Source organism: Cygnus olor, chromosome 5, assembly GCF_009769625.2.
Source record: "Cygnus olor isolate bCygOlo1 chromosome 5, bCygOlo1.pri.v2, whole genome shotgun sequence".
In the NCBI taxonomy this organism is placed as follows: domain Eukaryota; kingdom Metazoa; phylum Chordata; class Aves; order Anseriformes; family Anatidae; genus Cygnus; species Cygnus olor.
This window is the reverse complement of record NC_049173.1, coordinates 30,238,097-30,253,109: the sequence shown is the minus strand read 5'-3', so window position 1 is coordinate 30,253,109 and position 15,013 is coordinate 30,238,097. Positions and strand designations below refer to the sequence as shown.

At 67.1% G+C, this 15,013-nt stretch overlaps 4 protein-coding genes and 1 long non-coding RNA gene across 10 annotated transcripts; 2 read left to right on the top strand and 3 right to left on the bottom strand.

Moving 5' to 3' along the window:
- Positions 1-14: 14 nt before the first annotated feature.
- Positions 15-2,919, bottom strand: LOC121071234 (membrane-spanning 4-domains subfamily A member 15-like). Of its 2 annotated transcripts, XM_040559386.1 has the most exons (7): positions 1,908-2,919; positions 1,661-1,831; positions 1,396-1,515; positions 1,098-1,154; positions 604-759; positions 394-513; positions 15-310 (listed from the first exon to the last, which is right to left on the bottom strand). In XM_040559386.1, exons 2-7 carry the CDS (start codon positions 1,826-1,828, stop codon positions 302-304), a joined length of 630 nt encoding a protein of 209 aa, XP_040415320.1. In that variant the 5' UTR covers positions 1,829-1,831; positions 1,908-2,919; the 3' UTR covers positions 15-301. The 2 variants fall into 2 exon arrangements, with proteins under 2 accessions (XP_040415320.1, XP_040415319.1); XM_040559385.1 differs by having other exon boundaries at positions 394-759.
- On the top strand, positions 2,851-4,676 carry LOC121071238. Its single transcript, XR_005820461.1, has 2 exons — positions 2,851-4,233; positions 4,412-4,676. It is a non-coding gene; the product is annotated as an uncharacterized LOC121071238 (long non-coding RNA).
- A 1,105-nt stretch (positions 4,677-5,781) lies between these two features.
- On the bottom strand, positions 5,782-8,419 carry LOC121071235 (membrane-spanning 4-domains subfamily A member 12-like). 4 transcript variants are annotated; one of them, XR_005820460.1, is made up of 7 exons: positions 8,264-8,419; positions 7,719-7,838; positions 7,503-7,559; positions 7,031-7,162; positions 6,486-6,592; positions 6,321-6,404; positions 5,782-6,213 (listed from the first exon to the last, which is right to left on the bottom strand). XR_005820460.1 is itself a non-coding variant. In XM_040559387.1 (7 exons), exons 1-7 carry the CDS (start codon positions 8,351-8,353, stop codon positions 6,193-6,195), a joined length of 660 nt encoding a protein of 219 aa, XP_040415321.1. In that variant the 5' UTR covers positions 8,354-8,419; the 3' UTR covers positions 5,782-6,192. The 4 variants fall into 4 exon arrangements, 3 of the variants coding, with proteins under 3 accessions (XP_040415321.1, XP_040415322.1, XP_040415323.1); XM_040559387.1 differs by having other exon boundaries at positions 6,486-6,641; XM_040559388.1 differs by having other exon boundaries at positions 6,486-6,599.
- Positions 8,420-9,632: 1,213 nt separating this feature from the next.
- Positions 9,633-12,052, bottom strand: LOC121071522 (zona pellucida sperm-binding protein 3-like). 2 transcript variants are annotated; one of them, XM_040559832.1, is made up of 9 exons: positions 11,963-12,052; positions 11,569-11,738; positions 11,069-11,181; positions 10,863-10,966; positions 10,608-10,779; positions 10,406-10,517; positions 10,160-10,328; positions 9,956-10,090; positions 9,633-9,883 (listed from the first exon to the last, which is right to left on the bottom strand). In XM_040559832.1, the coding sequence occupies exons 1-9, from the start codon at positions 12,036-12,038 to the stop codon at positions 9,672-9,674; spliced, it is 1,263 nt and encodes a 420-aa protein (XP_040415766.1). In that variant the 5' UTR covers positions 12,039-12,052; the 3' UTR covers positions 9,633-9,671. The 2 variants fall into 2 exon arrangements, with proteins under 2 accessions (XP_040415766.1, XP_040415767.1); XM_040559833.1 differs by having other exon boundaries at positions 11,069-11,082.
- Positions 12,053-12,670: 618 nt separating this feature from the next.
- On the top strand, positions 12,671-15,012 carry CBLIF (cobalamin binding intrinsic factor). Its single transcript, XM_040559226.1, has 8 exons — positions 12,671-12,945; positions 13,062-13,241; positions 13,400-13,543; positions 13,639-13,782; positions 13,860-14,264; positions 14,341-14,485; positions 14,558-14,676; positions 14,757-15,012. The coding sequence occupies exons 1-8, from the start codon at positions 12,864-12,866 to the stop codon at positions 14,816-14,818; spliced, it is 1,281 nt and encodes a 426-aa protein (XP_040415160.1). The 5' UTR covers positions 12,671-12,863; the 3' UTR covers positions 14,819-15,012.
- Position 15,013: the final 1 nt, after the last annotated feature.

The following is a 15,013-nucleotide window of genomic DNA, read 5'->3' as shown; positions in this document are numbered from 1 at the left end:
GCCCCCTCCCCCCCCCCCGCACGCCCCGCCATGTTTGTGCCGGGCAGCGGCCGCCATGTTTGTGCCGGGCAGCGGCTTCACCCTCTCCCCCGTCCCGGCGCTCGCCCCCGTCCCGGCGCTCGCCCCCCTCCCGACCCCTGCGGGCACGGAGAGACGCGAGGCCGCGGCCGGGGGGGGGGAGGCGTTTATTGGGGGTCCCGCGGGGGGGGCTTCCGCTGAGGCTTCGGGACCCGGGCCTGGTCCGTGGGGCCCGGGCCTGGTCCGTGGGGCCCGTGCGGCGGCGGGGCCGTGCCCGGTTCCGTTACAGCGCCTGCGGGGCGGAGGCGGAGGAGGCCGGGCTGCAGGCCGCGGGGGGCGCGGGGGGCGCGGGGCGTTGCGCGGGGCGCCGCTCACCATGCGCGTGTAGCTGTGCCGCCTGACGGCCGAGCAGCCGAAGGCCAGCGCCGCCACCGCCGCGCAGAACTCGAGCAGGCAGAAGAGCACCGCCACGGCGTCCAGCCCGTTGCTCAGCACCTGCCGGCAGCGGGGCCCCGGGGGCTGGCGGCTCGCCCGCCGCCAGCTCCCGGTGTCCCCCCCCAGGCGCCCCGCGGCCCCCGGCTGTACCTTGGTGTTGGCGTTGAAGCACCACTCCTGCCTCGGCTGGTAGAGCGGGCCGCCGTCGCAGCCGGGGATGCTGCGAGTGATGGCCGTGGCGTGGATGAGGGTGGCCACCAGGGTGCTGAGGACGACCCCGGCGTTGACGACGCAGCAGGCCTTCACCTGTACGGGTCGCACCGCGTCGGCCGCCGGCACTCAGTGCCGCCGTGCGGCTGGCGCTCGGACGCCTGCCCTGCCCGGAGAGCCAGCGAGGCGACAAAGCCGCGGAAGAAGCTGCTTCGAGCGGTGCCACCTTTGGTGACACTTCTCCTCCGTCATCCGAGCGCAGCTCGGCCAGGCCTCGTAGACGCCCTGACGTTTGAAGGCTCGGCCGCGCTCTGCTCGGTGAGCGGAGAGCTGGGCGCCTCCGGAGGGTGGGACAGGCCCTCGGTGCGGGCCCGCGGGGGTCCTACCAGCTGCTGGGGTAGGCAGAGGCGGCAGAAGCAATGCAAAGCTCTTACCAGCAGGATGTTCTCTCTTTTGTCACTTTCCACTAGGAGAGAGCCTGAGACCAGGAGCTGCTCGGAAAAGAGATGAGGGAGAGAGTCAGCAGTGAGGCCGCACCTTCCCTGTCACACGTCCCGGAGCCCCACTAGTGTTTGGGTCTGCCCTTAGGAGCCCTCCATCCCCAGGGGGACTGTGGGCATAAGATGAGGGCGTACAAGGAGATCCTGGTGACCAGGGGATCCGCCCCTAGCGGCAGATCCCCTGAGATCTCTCGGGTGGCGAGGGGCTGAAGCCCCGGAGTGCCCTGCTTACCAGGACCCCGAGCCAGAAGAGGATCCCGCTGGCCACAGGGAGGGAAAAGGCCCTGTGCTCTGCCGCAGTCAGGATGATCCCGAGGCAGAAGTGAATGATGCCGGTGACGATGTGGATGGTCTGGGAAAGGACAGGGGAGAGGGATCCCCAGGCACTGCCGGTGCGTCGGCGAGGATGGGCATCGCCGTTAGCCGTGTCCCACCCCTATCCCACTGCCACCGGCACGGCACCGAGGGGCTGTGCCCCCGGGACGCCGCGGTCTCACCCCCAGCAATTTGGGCTGTGCCTTTCTGAAGCCCCTGACTTGGAACGAGGACACGGCGGGCGCGGGTGGGACGGAGCCGGAGGCCAGCTGGGCCGCACGCGGGTCCGTGGCCGGGATGACCTCCGTGATGATCCTCACGCCGCCGGAGTCCGTCACCGTGGCTGCCATCGCCTGCGGGCAGAGCGGGGCTGGGGAGGCTGAAGGACGGGGCCCTGGGGATGTCCCGTGCTACATCCCTGCCCCATACCTCGCTCAGCCTGAGCTCGCCTTCCTGCCCCTGCCCGCTGCCGGCGGTCCCGGTCCCCCCGGGAGTTTGCTGGAGCACCAGCTGGCCGGGGAACGCCGTCCTGCTGCCCTTTGTTCCCCGCAGGAAGTTTGCTCATGGAAATCCCGTCAGGCTGCTCTTGCTCAATGAGGGGGCTTTGCCAACAGAAGGGAGAGAGGCTGCAAAACCCACACGCGTGTCCGCCCTGCGAGCCCGAGGTGGGCACCACCGCTGGGGGCTGGGGGGTCGGCATGCCCCGGGCCCTGCCCGGGCTGCCTCCTGCCTGCGGGCCCTTGGCTCATCATCCCTGTAATCAGCCACCCACCAGAGCCTCGTCTGCCTGCCCCGGGGCAGCAGAAATACTTAACGCTGGCAGTTGCCCGTCCCAGGTATTTGGCTCCTCGGGCAGCTCGTTACAGCTGCTGTGAGGCGTCCGGCCCCGGTGCTTTCCTTACGGGGAAAAAAGGGAGTGAAACGGGGCACGGTGCAAACATCGCAAACCGTGTCAGTCCGCGGAGGAGCTAAGGGAGCTCCTTTGCTGCCTTTTTATGTTTTTCAGGGTTCTCCTTCCCTCCCGGATGCCTCGACCCCGCGGGCCTGTCCCTGCTGACAGCAGCCCACCCGCAGGCGCGAGCTGGGGGGCTCGCTCCCCTTCCGAAGGGAAAGGGGATGCGGTTGTTTCCGCTAGGAAATGAGAGCTCAGCCTGGGAACGCAGCCACTGCACATGGCGAGAACTCCCGGGGGGCAGCTGGGGGGCCCCTTCCTCCCTCCTCGGGCCACCGGCTTCTGGCTCTGCCAGAAAACAGCCGCTTCCCGCCCGGATGGAGGAACAGCCGGGACGGTGGGGACCCTGCCGCTGGCTCCACGCACGCCCTGGCAAATCGGCACCCGTGGGACGGGTGCGGGTGGGACGGGCGGCAGGCGGGTGCCCCCCCCCATCCCCTCGCCCTCGCCTGCGGGCAAAGCACGGCTGCAGCCCCCCCCGGCTGGGCCCCTCCACCCCTGCAACGGGCGTGGGGAAGGTTTGGGGGGCAGCGGGATGCGTGGGAGCACTTCCAAGGCTGTTTTGTGGTGTACCAAACTGCCGGGCTGCGGCGAAATGCACCTGAGCTGAGCACAGCCACAGGGCAGGCGTGCAGCTGCGGGAATCTGCAGAATCTGCAGCCCCAGCACTGACCCAGGGCAAGACAGGGCTCTCCGCAGCGCAGCTCCAGCAGGCGGTGGTCGGGTCAGCTTTCCGAAGTGCCTTTTTCTTTGCTTTGGCCCTAGAGGGAGCTGGGACGCTTGCTCCGGCCCCACTCAGCTTCCTTGGGCGGCCAAAGGCAGCGCGGGGCTGGGAGCCCACGGGAATCAAGGGGGACGGGGACACCGGCGTTTGGTCAGCCACCACAGCCACCGCGTGGTGCCCCCATGGGCACGGAGGGACCGGCAGCTCCTCCACTCGCCGCTGGGTTTGCAGAGACCCCGGGGCATGGCTGCTTTGTCACACATCCCCACAGGGCTTTATTTTCTTCTGGGGACATTTCCAAAGGTTTCCATCCCTGCCGGCCGGGTGCATCGGGGGCTGGCACCGTGTCAGTGCACAGGGTGAGGCCGTAGAAGCGGGAGCGGGGCCTGGCCAGCAGCACAAGTGGAGAGGGCAGCTTCTGCGTGGAAATGCATGTGGAAACTGTCCCTGGCATGTGCCGTGGCACTGCACGTGGGCACAGAGCCACCTGAGCTAGCGTCCCCTGCCCACCTTGTCACCGCTGACGCCCAGTGGCCATGTCGCCCTTGGGAAGACACCCGGGTCTGGAAGCTCCCTGCAGTGAGCCGGGCTGCGTCTCACCTCGGGGTGCAGCTTTCCAGGAAAAACAGGGGCACGGAGGAGTTTCAGCCTGCCGGCTGTGCTCCTGATGGCTCTCAGCGCTCGGTTTCTGCCGGTGAGCAGGTGACACCCCGACGCTGGTGCGCTCGTGCTGGCTGCACACCCGCCGCGGCAGCACACGGGAGGGCACGCTACAGCCCCCGTGGAAATGCCCAGATCCCGTCGTTAGCCTTGTTGTCCTCCACCGGGAGCAGCGGCTTGTGTTCCCAGCCGAAACCGCCCGCTACGGTGGATTTCCTCCCAAATCCACGTTTTCAGGCTCCTAAAGCATTCCTGGAGTTTCAGCCTTTCAGCCGGAAACAGCCGTGACCACGCTCGTCCCAGCAGCAGGACTCGCTTAAGTGCCTTAAAACCCCGTTTCTGAAGGGGGGATCCGTGGAGAAAGCGCTCTTCCCTTTCTAAATAAAGCCAGGTCCAGCTGGGGATGGCAGGAGCCCAAGGTAGGATGTTACAATTTATTTTGGAAACCGATGCCAGAGGAGGTGAAGCTTTCGAGCGCCTGGCTGAGCAGATGCTGGGAAGTGGCAAGCCCTGGATGCCGCAGCCGGCCAGCCCCCATCTGCTTCGCCGCTGTACACAGCGACTTTTTTTTAAAGCCGGGATTTGCTCTCCCAACAGCTGGAAATCCTTCCTCCGCCGCCCCGCCTCCCCCCCAGGCTCCAGGAGGGAGCGCAGGGACGCAGCCTGTGGGGCGCAGGCGCTGGGGAGCCCCCCCACGCCGACCCGGCGCCTCAGGGAGCCTGGTGTGACCGAGAGCCTCCTTCCAACCCAAATCCCTGCCTCTTCCAAGGAAAACAGATTGTGATGGTAATTGCTTTTCACAGAAAGTTTCTGCTTCCTGTGGAAGACTTTATATCCCCATAAAAATACCAATAGTCAATACTTGTCTTCTCTTCCAAGCCCGTGTTTCTGGCAGGGCTGTTACGGCGCTGGTTCCTTAATGAGAAAGCCACGTTTTCTGGGGCGGGCTTCAGCTAGCAAAAGCACAAGAGCTGGCTTTTATCTCCGCCTGTCCCTGGGAAGACGGAGCAGCCCCGGTGTTTTCACTGCAAACACGCGCTGCTCCACAGTCCCTGTGCTGATGTTGTCCCTGGTCTGTGCCCCAGACACAACGCCGTGGAGGGGCTGCGCTGTGCAGATCCCTCGGGCTCCCCCCTGTGCTAATCTGGCGTGCAGGGACTCCCTCTGGGCCTGCAAAACAAGGGCAGCCCCCTCCTCCAGGCTTGGCTGTCCCCAAGGACCCTTTCCCTCTAGCAGGGACCCCGAAGAGCAGCTCCTGCCCTGTGCACGTGGACACAGATCCTCTGTGCACCCAGCCCCCTGGACCCTGCTGCTCGCTGTCCCAGCCCTGCAACATTCCCCCAGCTCCCTGGGGGGTTTTCAAGTCTGCAAAATCCCCAGAAGAGCCTTGAAACACATATTCCTGCTCAAAAGCTGCAAGTGTAAAGATTCAGGGGCTCCGAATTGTTGCTGTGTCAAGGCCCAGAGAGCTGGGAAGGGGCACCCCACAGCTCAGCCCACTGCAGCGGGGTGTGTGGGGACCCAGCCCTGAGGACCCTATAGGACAGGGTGAGGGCAGCGGTCACAGGCTCCCAAAAACGCCGGCGCTGAACTGTGTGGACAGAGGGACTCGTGCCTCAGGAGCCACGGGTGAGGAGCCAGAGTTTAATGCACTGTGACCGCAGCGCGAGCGGTGAGAGCCTCTCCTTCCGCACTACCTCCCTTCTCTGGGGCTTTTCCTCCCGAACCGGCTCATTATTTTTTCAGAGCTGGGAACAGAAATAACTGATAGCAAGTGAATAATCCATGAGGTTTTGGCTGAGCAGTGCGAGCATGAGGAGGGGTTGCTGAAACAAGAAAGAAAACACGTAACTCGACCCAAAACTGCTCCTGGGCTGTGGCACAGCTCTGGCTCCTCACCTGATGGCCAGCAGCTGCCACGAGGCAGTCCCCGGGCTGAGAAACCCCCTGAAAGAAACAGAGCCAGGCCTGGCCTCAGTATTTATTTCCAAGATATAACAAAGCCGGAGCAGTATGAGCCGACGCAGAAAGAGTCCGGCTGCTGCACAGCCTCCAAGCTAGCAGCAGCGCCGCTGCCCCCGGCGGGTCCAGGCCCCCAGCCCGTGCCCAGCGCACCCTGCGGAGCCCCCCAGCGCAGCCGGCAGGCACAAGTAGCCCCCCATAAGGGTGAGCCAGGGACAGGGGTGAGCCAAGATCCACCGGCAAGCAGGAGGGAAGGGGGCAAGCTCAGCGGTGGGGCTGGGGGCTACCAGCACACCCCAGCCCACAGCGTGGTGAGAGGGGGATGCTGAAGGCCCTGGTCTGGGCACCGGCTGCGGGTGGCTTCGGGCGCACTGAGGGGACCCAGTGCCCCTCTCAGGGACGTCCTCAGGGCCTGACTACACTTCAGGGGCGACCAGCTGCAAGATAGAGAAGCACACAGAGATGGATGCCACTCGAGGGTCAGGGGGTGACCCCCGGCACCTGAGGGGGCTGGGGACCCCCTCTCTGCGGGCCACTCGGTCACCTCGGTGTAGCTGGGTGGCTGCGGCAGCTCTGCCGGTGGCACGGCCAAGTCTGCCCGTGTGGCGCTGGGCACAATCAGCATGGCCTGGGGAGGGAGAAAAGAGTCAGCGCTCAGCCCTGGATGGGGTTGGCCTCCCACACTTCGCCCACTGCCTCACCCCCCTACCTCATTGGAGCTCAGGCGGGTCGCCCGGCACCAGAAATTGGCAGTGGCAACAGCAATGCAGAACTCCAGGATGGTGAAGATGAGCAGCACAATGGAGATACCGTTCCCTGCGAGCTCCAGGGTGGGGAAAGCACCATCAGCAGAACCCAGGCTCAGCTGCGCAGGGCAGACCCCACCCCGCAGTTCAGGGCCAAGGGTTTTCCACTCATCCCATGCACAGCAGCTGAGCCTTTGCGGGCACTAAGGTTTTGCTCTGTGCCCTTCGCCTCGCTGCTTTCGTGGTGCACGTATGGAACTGGCCACTTCCAGGGCAAAAGCCAGCACCCGAGGTACCAGCCTGAAACAGGTCAGGTGCATGACCCCACCGCATGGGCACCGCCAGCCCTGGGCTCCCCAGCGGGGCTGGGAAAGAGCCCCACGGCAGCAGCCCACAGGAGGGGCTCAGGCAGCGTCCAGATCGAGTGACAAAGGGAGGGAGAGGATTCCCAAAAGGCTGAATGCCACCCAGGCAGGGGAAGCTGAGGCACGGCCTTGCCCCTGCTTACCAGGACGAGATAGCTGTAGTAGTCGAAGCCAGAGCGGTACAGCCCATTCAGGTTGAGGTCAACGATGAAGGCGACGATGCCCAGCAGCGCGAAGATGGCGCTGATGACGTTCATGGTCTGGCTGCCTTTCACCTGAGGGTGCGGGGAGGCTTTGGGGCTGGCGGCAAGCCCCTCTGCCCCAAGCCTGCAGCCATGGGTAACGGCTCTGAGCCACCCCCGGATCTCCCAGCGCTGGCCCCGGGCCCCCCAGTGACTCTGCTGACACAGCAAAAAGGGCTCATTTCCAGCCCAGCTAGGTGCTTTTTTTTTTTTTTCTTTTTCTCCTTGCCCATCATTCTTCCCTCAAATAGCTCATTTACAAAAATAGCCTCAGCACAGGTTTCAAACGGGGACACGGCTTTGCCCCAGCGGGGTTCGCCCATGCTCATGCTGCTCCCTCCCTCCCCCAAATTCGGGGTGGGGGCACACTCACCGCGCATTCCGTGGGGCTCTTCTCTGCCCCGATGGAGAGGCAGCCCGAGATGATGAACTGCGCCGGGAGAGAGGGGGCAGTCAGCTGCCGCACCCCCAGACCCACGCAACGCCCCCACAGCACAGACATGCCCCCCCCATACGGCCAGCCCCGACCCCGTCCCGGTCCCCAGGCGGGGGGGGACACGGCTGGCAGCCCCCTCCCCGCGCTACGCACAGACACGCCGCCCAGGAAGGGGATCTCGCCGATGACGAAGACCGAGGTGTAGACGTTGGTGAGCGTGGTCAGGACGATCCCGAAGCCGATGTGCATGAAGCCGGTCATGATCTGGATGGTCTGAGCGGGGCGGGGGGCATCTGTCAGTTGAGGGGGGGGCAGCTCTGGATCCCCCCTCCCCTGGGGCAGCCCCACAGCTCAGGATGTGGGGGGAGAGATGGGCTTCAGCCCCATCGCAGAGCTCAAACCCCACAGGAGGGGAGGGGGTCCCCACACCCACAGACCCCACACAGGGCAGTGCAAGGCATGGGGGGGCAGGCAAAGAGCACACACTCCTCGCTCCCCCCCCCCAAATTAACTCCTCGGTGCTGGGGGGGAATGTCCCTGCCCCCCCCCCCCCCCCCCATGCACACACTCAGGGTCTGGCAGCACCCACGGGGACAGAGCCCCCCAGGGATGTTAAGAGGGGGAGTTGGGGAGGTGCAGCGAGGCTAGGGAGGGGAGAAGGGGGCAAGCAGCGATGCCCCCCCCCGGTTCCAACTCACCCCCATCACTCGGTTCTTGCCCTTGGGGAGGGTCTCGGCCGTGTACATGACGGCGCGGCTCCCCAGCCGCAGCGTCCCCATCCCCTGCATGGAGGCGGCAGGGGCAGAGCGGCCACCGGAGCCCCCCCGCCTCCATCTACACCCCCCGAATCCCCGTGCCCCCCCCGTCGCCCCGGGGCCGCCCCCCTCCCGCACCGACGGGCGCCGATTGGAGCCGCCCCGTGATGTCAGGGGCGGCCCCGGGGGGGGGGGTCTGGCAAGGGGAGGGGGCGCCCCGGTGCTCGGACCCTCCTACCGGAGGGGCACCCAGCGCCCGACTCCCCTCCCGGCCCCCGCTCCCACCCTACCCACGCGTGGGCTGGGGGGGAAAAACACGCGAGGGGAGTGCTAAAGCTCCCCCGCTTCCTTCGCAGCCCCCATCGCGCTGTTTACAACTCAAAAGGGAGAGAGGAGAAAGAAATAAAAAAAATAAAAAGCCCTGCAGCGAGTTCCTGGAAGAAGGCTCCATCAAGGGCCATTAGGCGCAGGAACGTCTCCTCCCCGTGCGCAGCGATGCGCAGAGCGGAGCCCCCCCCTCAGCCAATGCAGCCGGGGGGGCTGGAGCAGGAGCAGCTCCTGGGCACCCCCAGCCCAGCTGGGTCCCCACATCCCCTGCCCCGCTCCCCCCGGCGCCCCTGCACCACAGCCCCCGGTGCTCCCCCGGTACGTGCCAGCTCTGCCCCCACTTTGCTGGAGCAGCCCCCGGAGCCACGGCAGAGCCGGCATCACCCCAAACCCCCCCCCGGTTCCCCCCTGCAGCAGCTGTGTTGACCCAGCCAGTCACGAGCACCAGTACATCCCAGTGCCAGCTCCTCTCCCCCTGGCCCAGGGCCACCGTGTGGCCTCGCCCTTGGGCTCCCGGTGTTCTGATCCTTCTCAGTGGCACCCTGCCAGGAGCAGAAGCCGAGGGCTCAGGTGTAGAGGAGCAAACAAAACCAATCACTAATTAAACATCCCCCATACCTCGACCCTCCCCTGCGACCGGATCCTGCGGCCTTCACCTTGCTCCTTGCTGTTGAGCAACAGCATCCCACCGAGCCGCATCCCCTTACTGGGGACACAGCCCACCCCCACCACCTCCACGCTCACCCCCTTCCCCACCAGAAGCCCCATATCTCTGCCCCCAGCACCCACGGGAGCACCCCCAGATAAGGGATGCCTCCACTGCGGGTGCATTTTTGAACAACACAGAGGAAAGCAAAGAAGGGTGCAAGCCCCCGGCACGGTGGGCAGCATGGGGTGTCCAACGGGACACTCGGGGGTACACGGGGGCACCAGGACAAGCTGCAGCCCCAGCACCCAGGGACGCACCCAAGACACCCCGCAGCAATCCAGTTTTGTTCCACCTTTATTGCCAAAACAGGTGGGCTCACGCAGCAGCAGGGTCCACGGGAGGAACCTGGGTACCATCGGCTCCAGTGGGGGCCATGGCCACGGCGCGGGGCTCCCCCGGTGCCACCGCCTGGCGCTGGCTGCGGTAGCGCCGCGCGGAGCAGTAGCAGCCCAGCGCACCCACGGCAGCGAGGATGGAGCCCATGGCCACCATGACCAGCGTGGTGGCAGGAACCGGGAGCGCTGTCCCTGCGGGGAGAAGCGAGGAGGTGAGGGGGCACAGGGGACCCCCGCGTCCCACGGCAGGCACCCCGCACTCACCTGAGTCCCTCTGGTCCCCACGCAGCACCGGGGCCGAGGGGCAGTGCGGCGGGGCTGTGCCGGGCTGCGGTGCCGTGGGCGAGCTGGGTGATGCCGAGAGCAGCCGCAGGCGGAGGCTGGCTGCGCCCAGCAGTCCTGCAGGGAGACGTCGTGGGCAGCGCTGCGCTCACAGCGCCAGCACCGTCCCGTGCTCCCAGCTCTTACCTGCTCCGCTGTCCCGCCGCCGCCGGGCCCTGCAGCCAGCTGGGGAGCCGCAGCAGGAGCAGTCGGCGCCGTCCGGGGAGCGCCAGGCGGCCGCCGTGCGGTCATAGGAGCAGGCCTTGCTGCCACCGGCCCCCGCCACCGCTGCCCGCAGGTGACAGCGGAGGAAGATCTGTGGGGACAGGCACCATCCTGCCAGAACTGCCCCGCAGGGACCCCGCCGTCCATCCCTGCGCCCCCGGCACGCACCTGGGGGCTGGAGGCGTTGGGGAAGAGGAAGGTGTCCAGCTGGAAGCGCAGCGCGCCGCCCCTGCGCTGCGGGAGGAACCGCGAGCGGCCGAGCCGCCCATCCAGCAGGCACCTGGGGGGGGGGCACAGAGGGGAGAAGGTGGGCACAGCCGCGCCCAGCGTGGGACATGGCGCTACGCACACCCCCTGTCCCCGCACTCACCCGCCGTCCCCGATGAGCTGGTAAGTCACCTGCGACGCCGCGCCGGGGCTGGCCACACACTCATCCACGAAGACTTGGAGGGGCAGGCGCGTGTCGGCAGCCACCGACGCCTGGATGTTGATCAGCTCGCCCAGCACGAAGGTGGGCAGGGGCAGGCGGGAGGACCAGGACCCTGGGGACAGGCGGCCGTGGGTGCCTGGTGCCAGCCCCTGCCGCGGGGTCCCAGCGAGCGGGTCACGGGGCTGCAGCACTCACGGTCATATGCGTCCAGGGCGAAGCGCAGGCGTCTCCGGTGGGTGACGGTGGAGCCGAAGGGGACCCAGGTGGGCTGCACAGCCCCCGAGGAAGCGCTGCCCCTCCTGCAAGGCAGCACCCTGCAGCTGGGCAGCCCTCCCTGCTGGGACGGGTGGCACACCGGGACCAGGGGTCCCGGGGCACGGCACGCGGGGCACTGTGCTCACCTTGGGTAGCGGCACTCCACGGGGAGGGAGAAGGGGGCGGGGTGAGCCACGGGCCCCGCAGCCAGCGGGCGGTAGTGGAGGACGTTGCTGTAGCGGATGGTGTCTGGGAGGAGCTGCGGGAACCACGAGACACAGGGCCAGAGGTGTCACCCGGCTCAGAGCAGTGTCCCCTCCCTGCTCCCAGCACCCATTTTTGGGGGGACCAGGAGCCAGATTTGTGCTGGGGCTGACCCAGGAAAGCTTTACCTGCTCCTCTGCACCCACCCAAAATCCCAACCGGTGCTTCCACCCAGGCACAAGTGCCCCAACCCTCCAGGCTCTGCTGGGATCCGCCCCTCGGGGAGCTCACCTGCAGGTCGAGGAGCCAACGTGCCCGCCTGGCGTGACTCCCTTCCCGCAGGGCAGGGGGGACGCCCGGCTCCCAGCCCTCCTGTGGGGGCACACTTCCCTCCAAACACCTCCACCAGGGACGCGTGCTGGCACCGTCCCCATCCCCTCACCTGCAGGACGGTTCCACAGGCCGTGAGGGGGTGCTCCAGCCGGTACCTGCCCCCGTCAGCACCGGTCACACCGCAGCCGGAGCCCAGCCACAGCTCCCTGATGGCTCCGGTCCCCAGCAGCCCAGCTGGCACCGCCACCGAGAGCCGCCCACTGCCACAATGCACCTGGACTGGGATGGGATGGGGAATTAGCCGGGGGGGGACCCAGCCCGGTGGTGCCCTAGCACAGAGGGACCAGGAGACCCCCCCCATTTACAGCCAGAGGGGGGCAGAGAAGGGATCCCTGCAGAGCTGTGATGGGGAGCAGCCCTTAACGCAAACCCACCCTGCAGGGTGAGAAAAACACAAGGTGGGGCACAGCCACCATGCCCGGGGGCACCCCCTCGCCTCTTACCCAGGGAATCCCATGCCCTGGCCCATGCCCTGGCCGTGGTCACAAGGAGGAGCGTGAGCCACCCCTGAGCCTTCATCACAGCAGAGGAGATGGAGGGTGAGCAGGGGTGGGCCCGCTGGGGGCTTTTACACCTGGCCCGAGGCCGGCTGCCCCAATGGGAGGACGGGCGGTCCCGGCCGCCCCCTGCGCCCAGCTGCGCCCCATCACTGCTGGGCTGCCCTCATCTGGCCCCACTCCTTCTCCTGTCCCTGCTCCCCGTCCTCCCTCTGGTCCCGTCCTCGTCCTCGTCCCCGTCCCCATCCCCGTCCCTGTCCCCGCGTGGCAACGCACAAGGGAGACAGTGACAGCCCGGTGGGGCAAAGCACCCCGTCCCCAGCACCGGCGTCTCCACGGCTCGGACCCCTGCTAGGGGACACCCGAGAGGGGTTGGTGACCCCACCATGTCCTCGGTGGCTCCTCAGCAACACCGGGCCACGTCCCAGCTTTTCTCCCTGGCAGCAGAGGGTGATCTGCACGCACTAGAAGGGTCATTTTGGGGCCAGTTCAGGGGGCAGAGGGTCATGGCACAGACATACCAGGTGGGGCTGGTACCAGGCACGGTCTCGGTCTCAGTGCCAGGCGTGGTGTCGGTGCCAGGCGCGGTCCCAGCGCCAGCTGGGATCAGCCCAAACCTGTTCAGCTGGTCCCAGCCCCATCCTGCTGCACCACAGGCCAGCTGGTATCCTTGGAGCACCCTTGGGTGCCTGCGCCAAGCACGTAGATAAGCCACTAGGTGCTTGGTGGTGCCAGGACAGCAGGAGGGCGCAAAAGCTCACCCCGTCTCTGCTGGAGACAGCTTAAAAGAGAGAGGACACGGCGAGGGACAGGCACAGCGCGGACTGCTGGCCCTGAGGACGGGAGGATGCTCAGCGCAGCTCTCAGCATCGGGGTGCTGCTGGCCCTGCTGGGCAGCGGGGCGGCAGGCACAGCTCCCCAGGGCTGTGGTGAGTGCCAGCCCTCCCGCGGGGACACTGGCGGAGGGACCGGGGGCAAAGCCCGTCAGGGAGGGCGCGGGGTCTCTGGCAACGTCCCAGCGAGCGCCCGCTCCCTCTCGCCCCAGACATCCCGCCCCAGGAGCTCACCCGGATGCTGCAGATCCTGGAGAGATCGGTAGCAGAGTCCGAGATCCCGAACCCCAGCGTGCTGCTGGCCTTCAACCTGGCCGGAGCCACCGGCAGCAACGCCCGGCAGCACCTGCTCAAGCAGATCGAGGAGGACGCGGTGAAGAGAGCAGAGAAAGGTAGGGGGGTGCCTCGGGGGGCACCCCTGCACCCTGTCACCCCTGCTGGCACTGTGGGGCTGGCTGTCTCCCCGCTGCCAGTGGCAGCTCGGCCCCACTGGTGTCAGGGTCCCTGCTCCAGGCACCCCGCACGCCCCAACTGCTTTCTGTCCCCACAGACATGTCCTCAGGACAAGTGGCCCTGTACACCCTCGCCCTCCTCTCCTCCTGCCACGATCCCCAGCACGTCGAGTCACAGGGGCACAGCGTCAACCTGCTCCAAGCCCTGGAGCAGAAAACGCACAAGGAGGTGGCCAGACTGGGTACGGGGGCTGAGGGGGGCACAGGGCGGCGCAGGGACCCCACTCCCCACCGCACACCGCCCCTCCGCGGGCTCACGGCACCCCACTGCTTGCAGAGGAGTATGGTGTCCCGCTGACCACCCTGTACAGCGTGGGCCTGGACGTGCTGGCGCTGTGCTTGACGAGTACGGGTGACTACGAACAGGATGCCATCGTCCTGGCCAAGCAGCTGCTGAACCCCGAAAGCCAGATCGACGTGGGTAAGGGTCCCCCCCGAGCCCCGTGCTCCCGGTGGCTCTGCCCCTGCCGAGCAGGCGGTGACACCGGGACCACGCAGACACCCAGGCTGTGATGGCGCTGGCGCTGGAGTGCGTGTACGACCGGACACAGCTCCGTGACACACAAGACCTGCTACAAGAGGCGTTGAAAGAGGTGGCCAACAGCTTCCTCGACAAGCAGGCAGAAGGGAACGGCGTGATTGGGAACATCTACAGCACGTCGCTGGCCATGCAGGTGCTGGAAACTGCCAGCAAGTTCTACGCCCCACGGGAGTGGGACTGTGCCCAGGCTTTCTCTGCTGTCTATAGCCACCAACTGCAGCAGCCCATGGCTGTTGCCCAAGCGCTGCCGGCCCTGGTGCACAGACCCTACCTCGACGCTGCCAGCCTAGACTGCAGCGTCGTCGCGGTCACCATCCCGCAGCTGCCCCTGACCCCAAGCCAGGCCATGACGGCTCAGGAAGGTACCGGCCACCCCTAGCCCCGCGGGGCGATGCTGTGGCCCTGCCGCAGCTCCCAGCCCGCCCCTCTGCCCCCCAGGGCCCCCGATCACGGTGCACTACTCCGTCAGCAACGATCTGAAGGGAAAGCCCTTCGACATCTCCACCACCGTGAGCGTCCCGGCCGGCTCCACGCTGCTGGCTGTGCTGCAGGCAGCGGAGGAGGCCGAGCCGAATGAATTCAGGTGAGCGGCGGGGGCGGCGGGCACTGCTGCCACCATCCCGGCCCCGATCCCACCACCCGGCCTCGCCCGCAGCTTCAAGACGAAGCCGACGTCCTGGGGCCCCATGGTGGTGTCCATCCACGGGCTGGCGGGCAGCGATGCCGACAGGACCTTCTGGCAGTTCTTCAGCGGCGCCGACGCGCTGCAGGAAGGTGGGCAGCGGCCGGGGGGCTCGGCGGGGCTGTTCTGGGGGAGCCCGGCAGCCTGGCCTCACGCCCGTACCCCCCCGCAGGGGTCGGCGTGTACAAGCCGCAGGACGGGGAGCACATCCGCGCCGTCTTCAGCACCTACTGATGCCGCCGAGGGGCACCGCAGCGTCAATAAAGAGCCATTTGCAGCACAGCCCTCTCCGCGTCCCCTTACGGCCGTGCCTCGCGGCCCCTCTCGCCTCGGACGGGGCAGCGGGATGGGGACGGGCCCCTGGGGGAGCGCAGCGTGGGGGGAGGCCGTGCCGGGAGCCCGCCCGGCGCCCTGCGGGCTCGGCGGCCA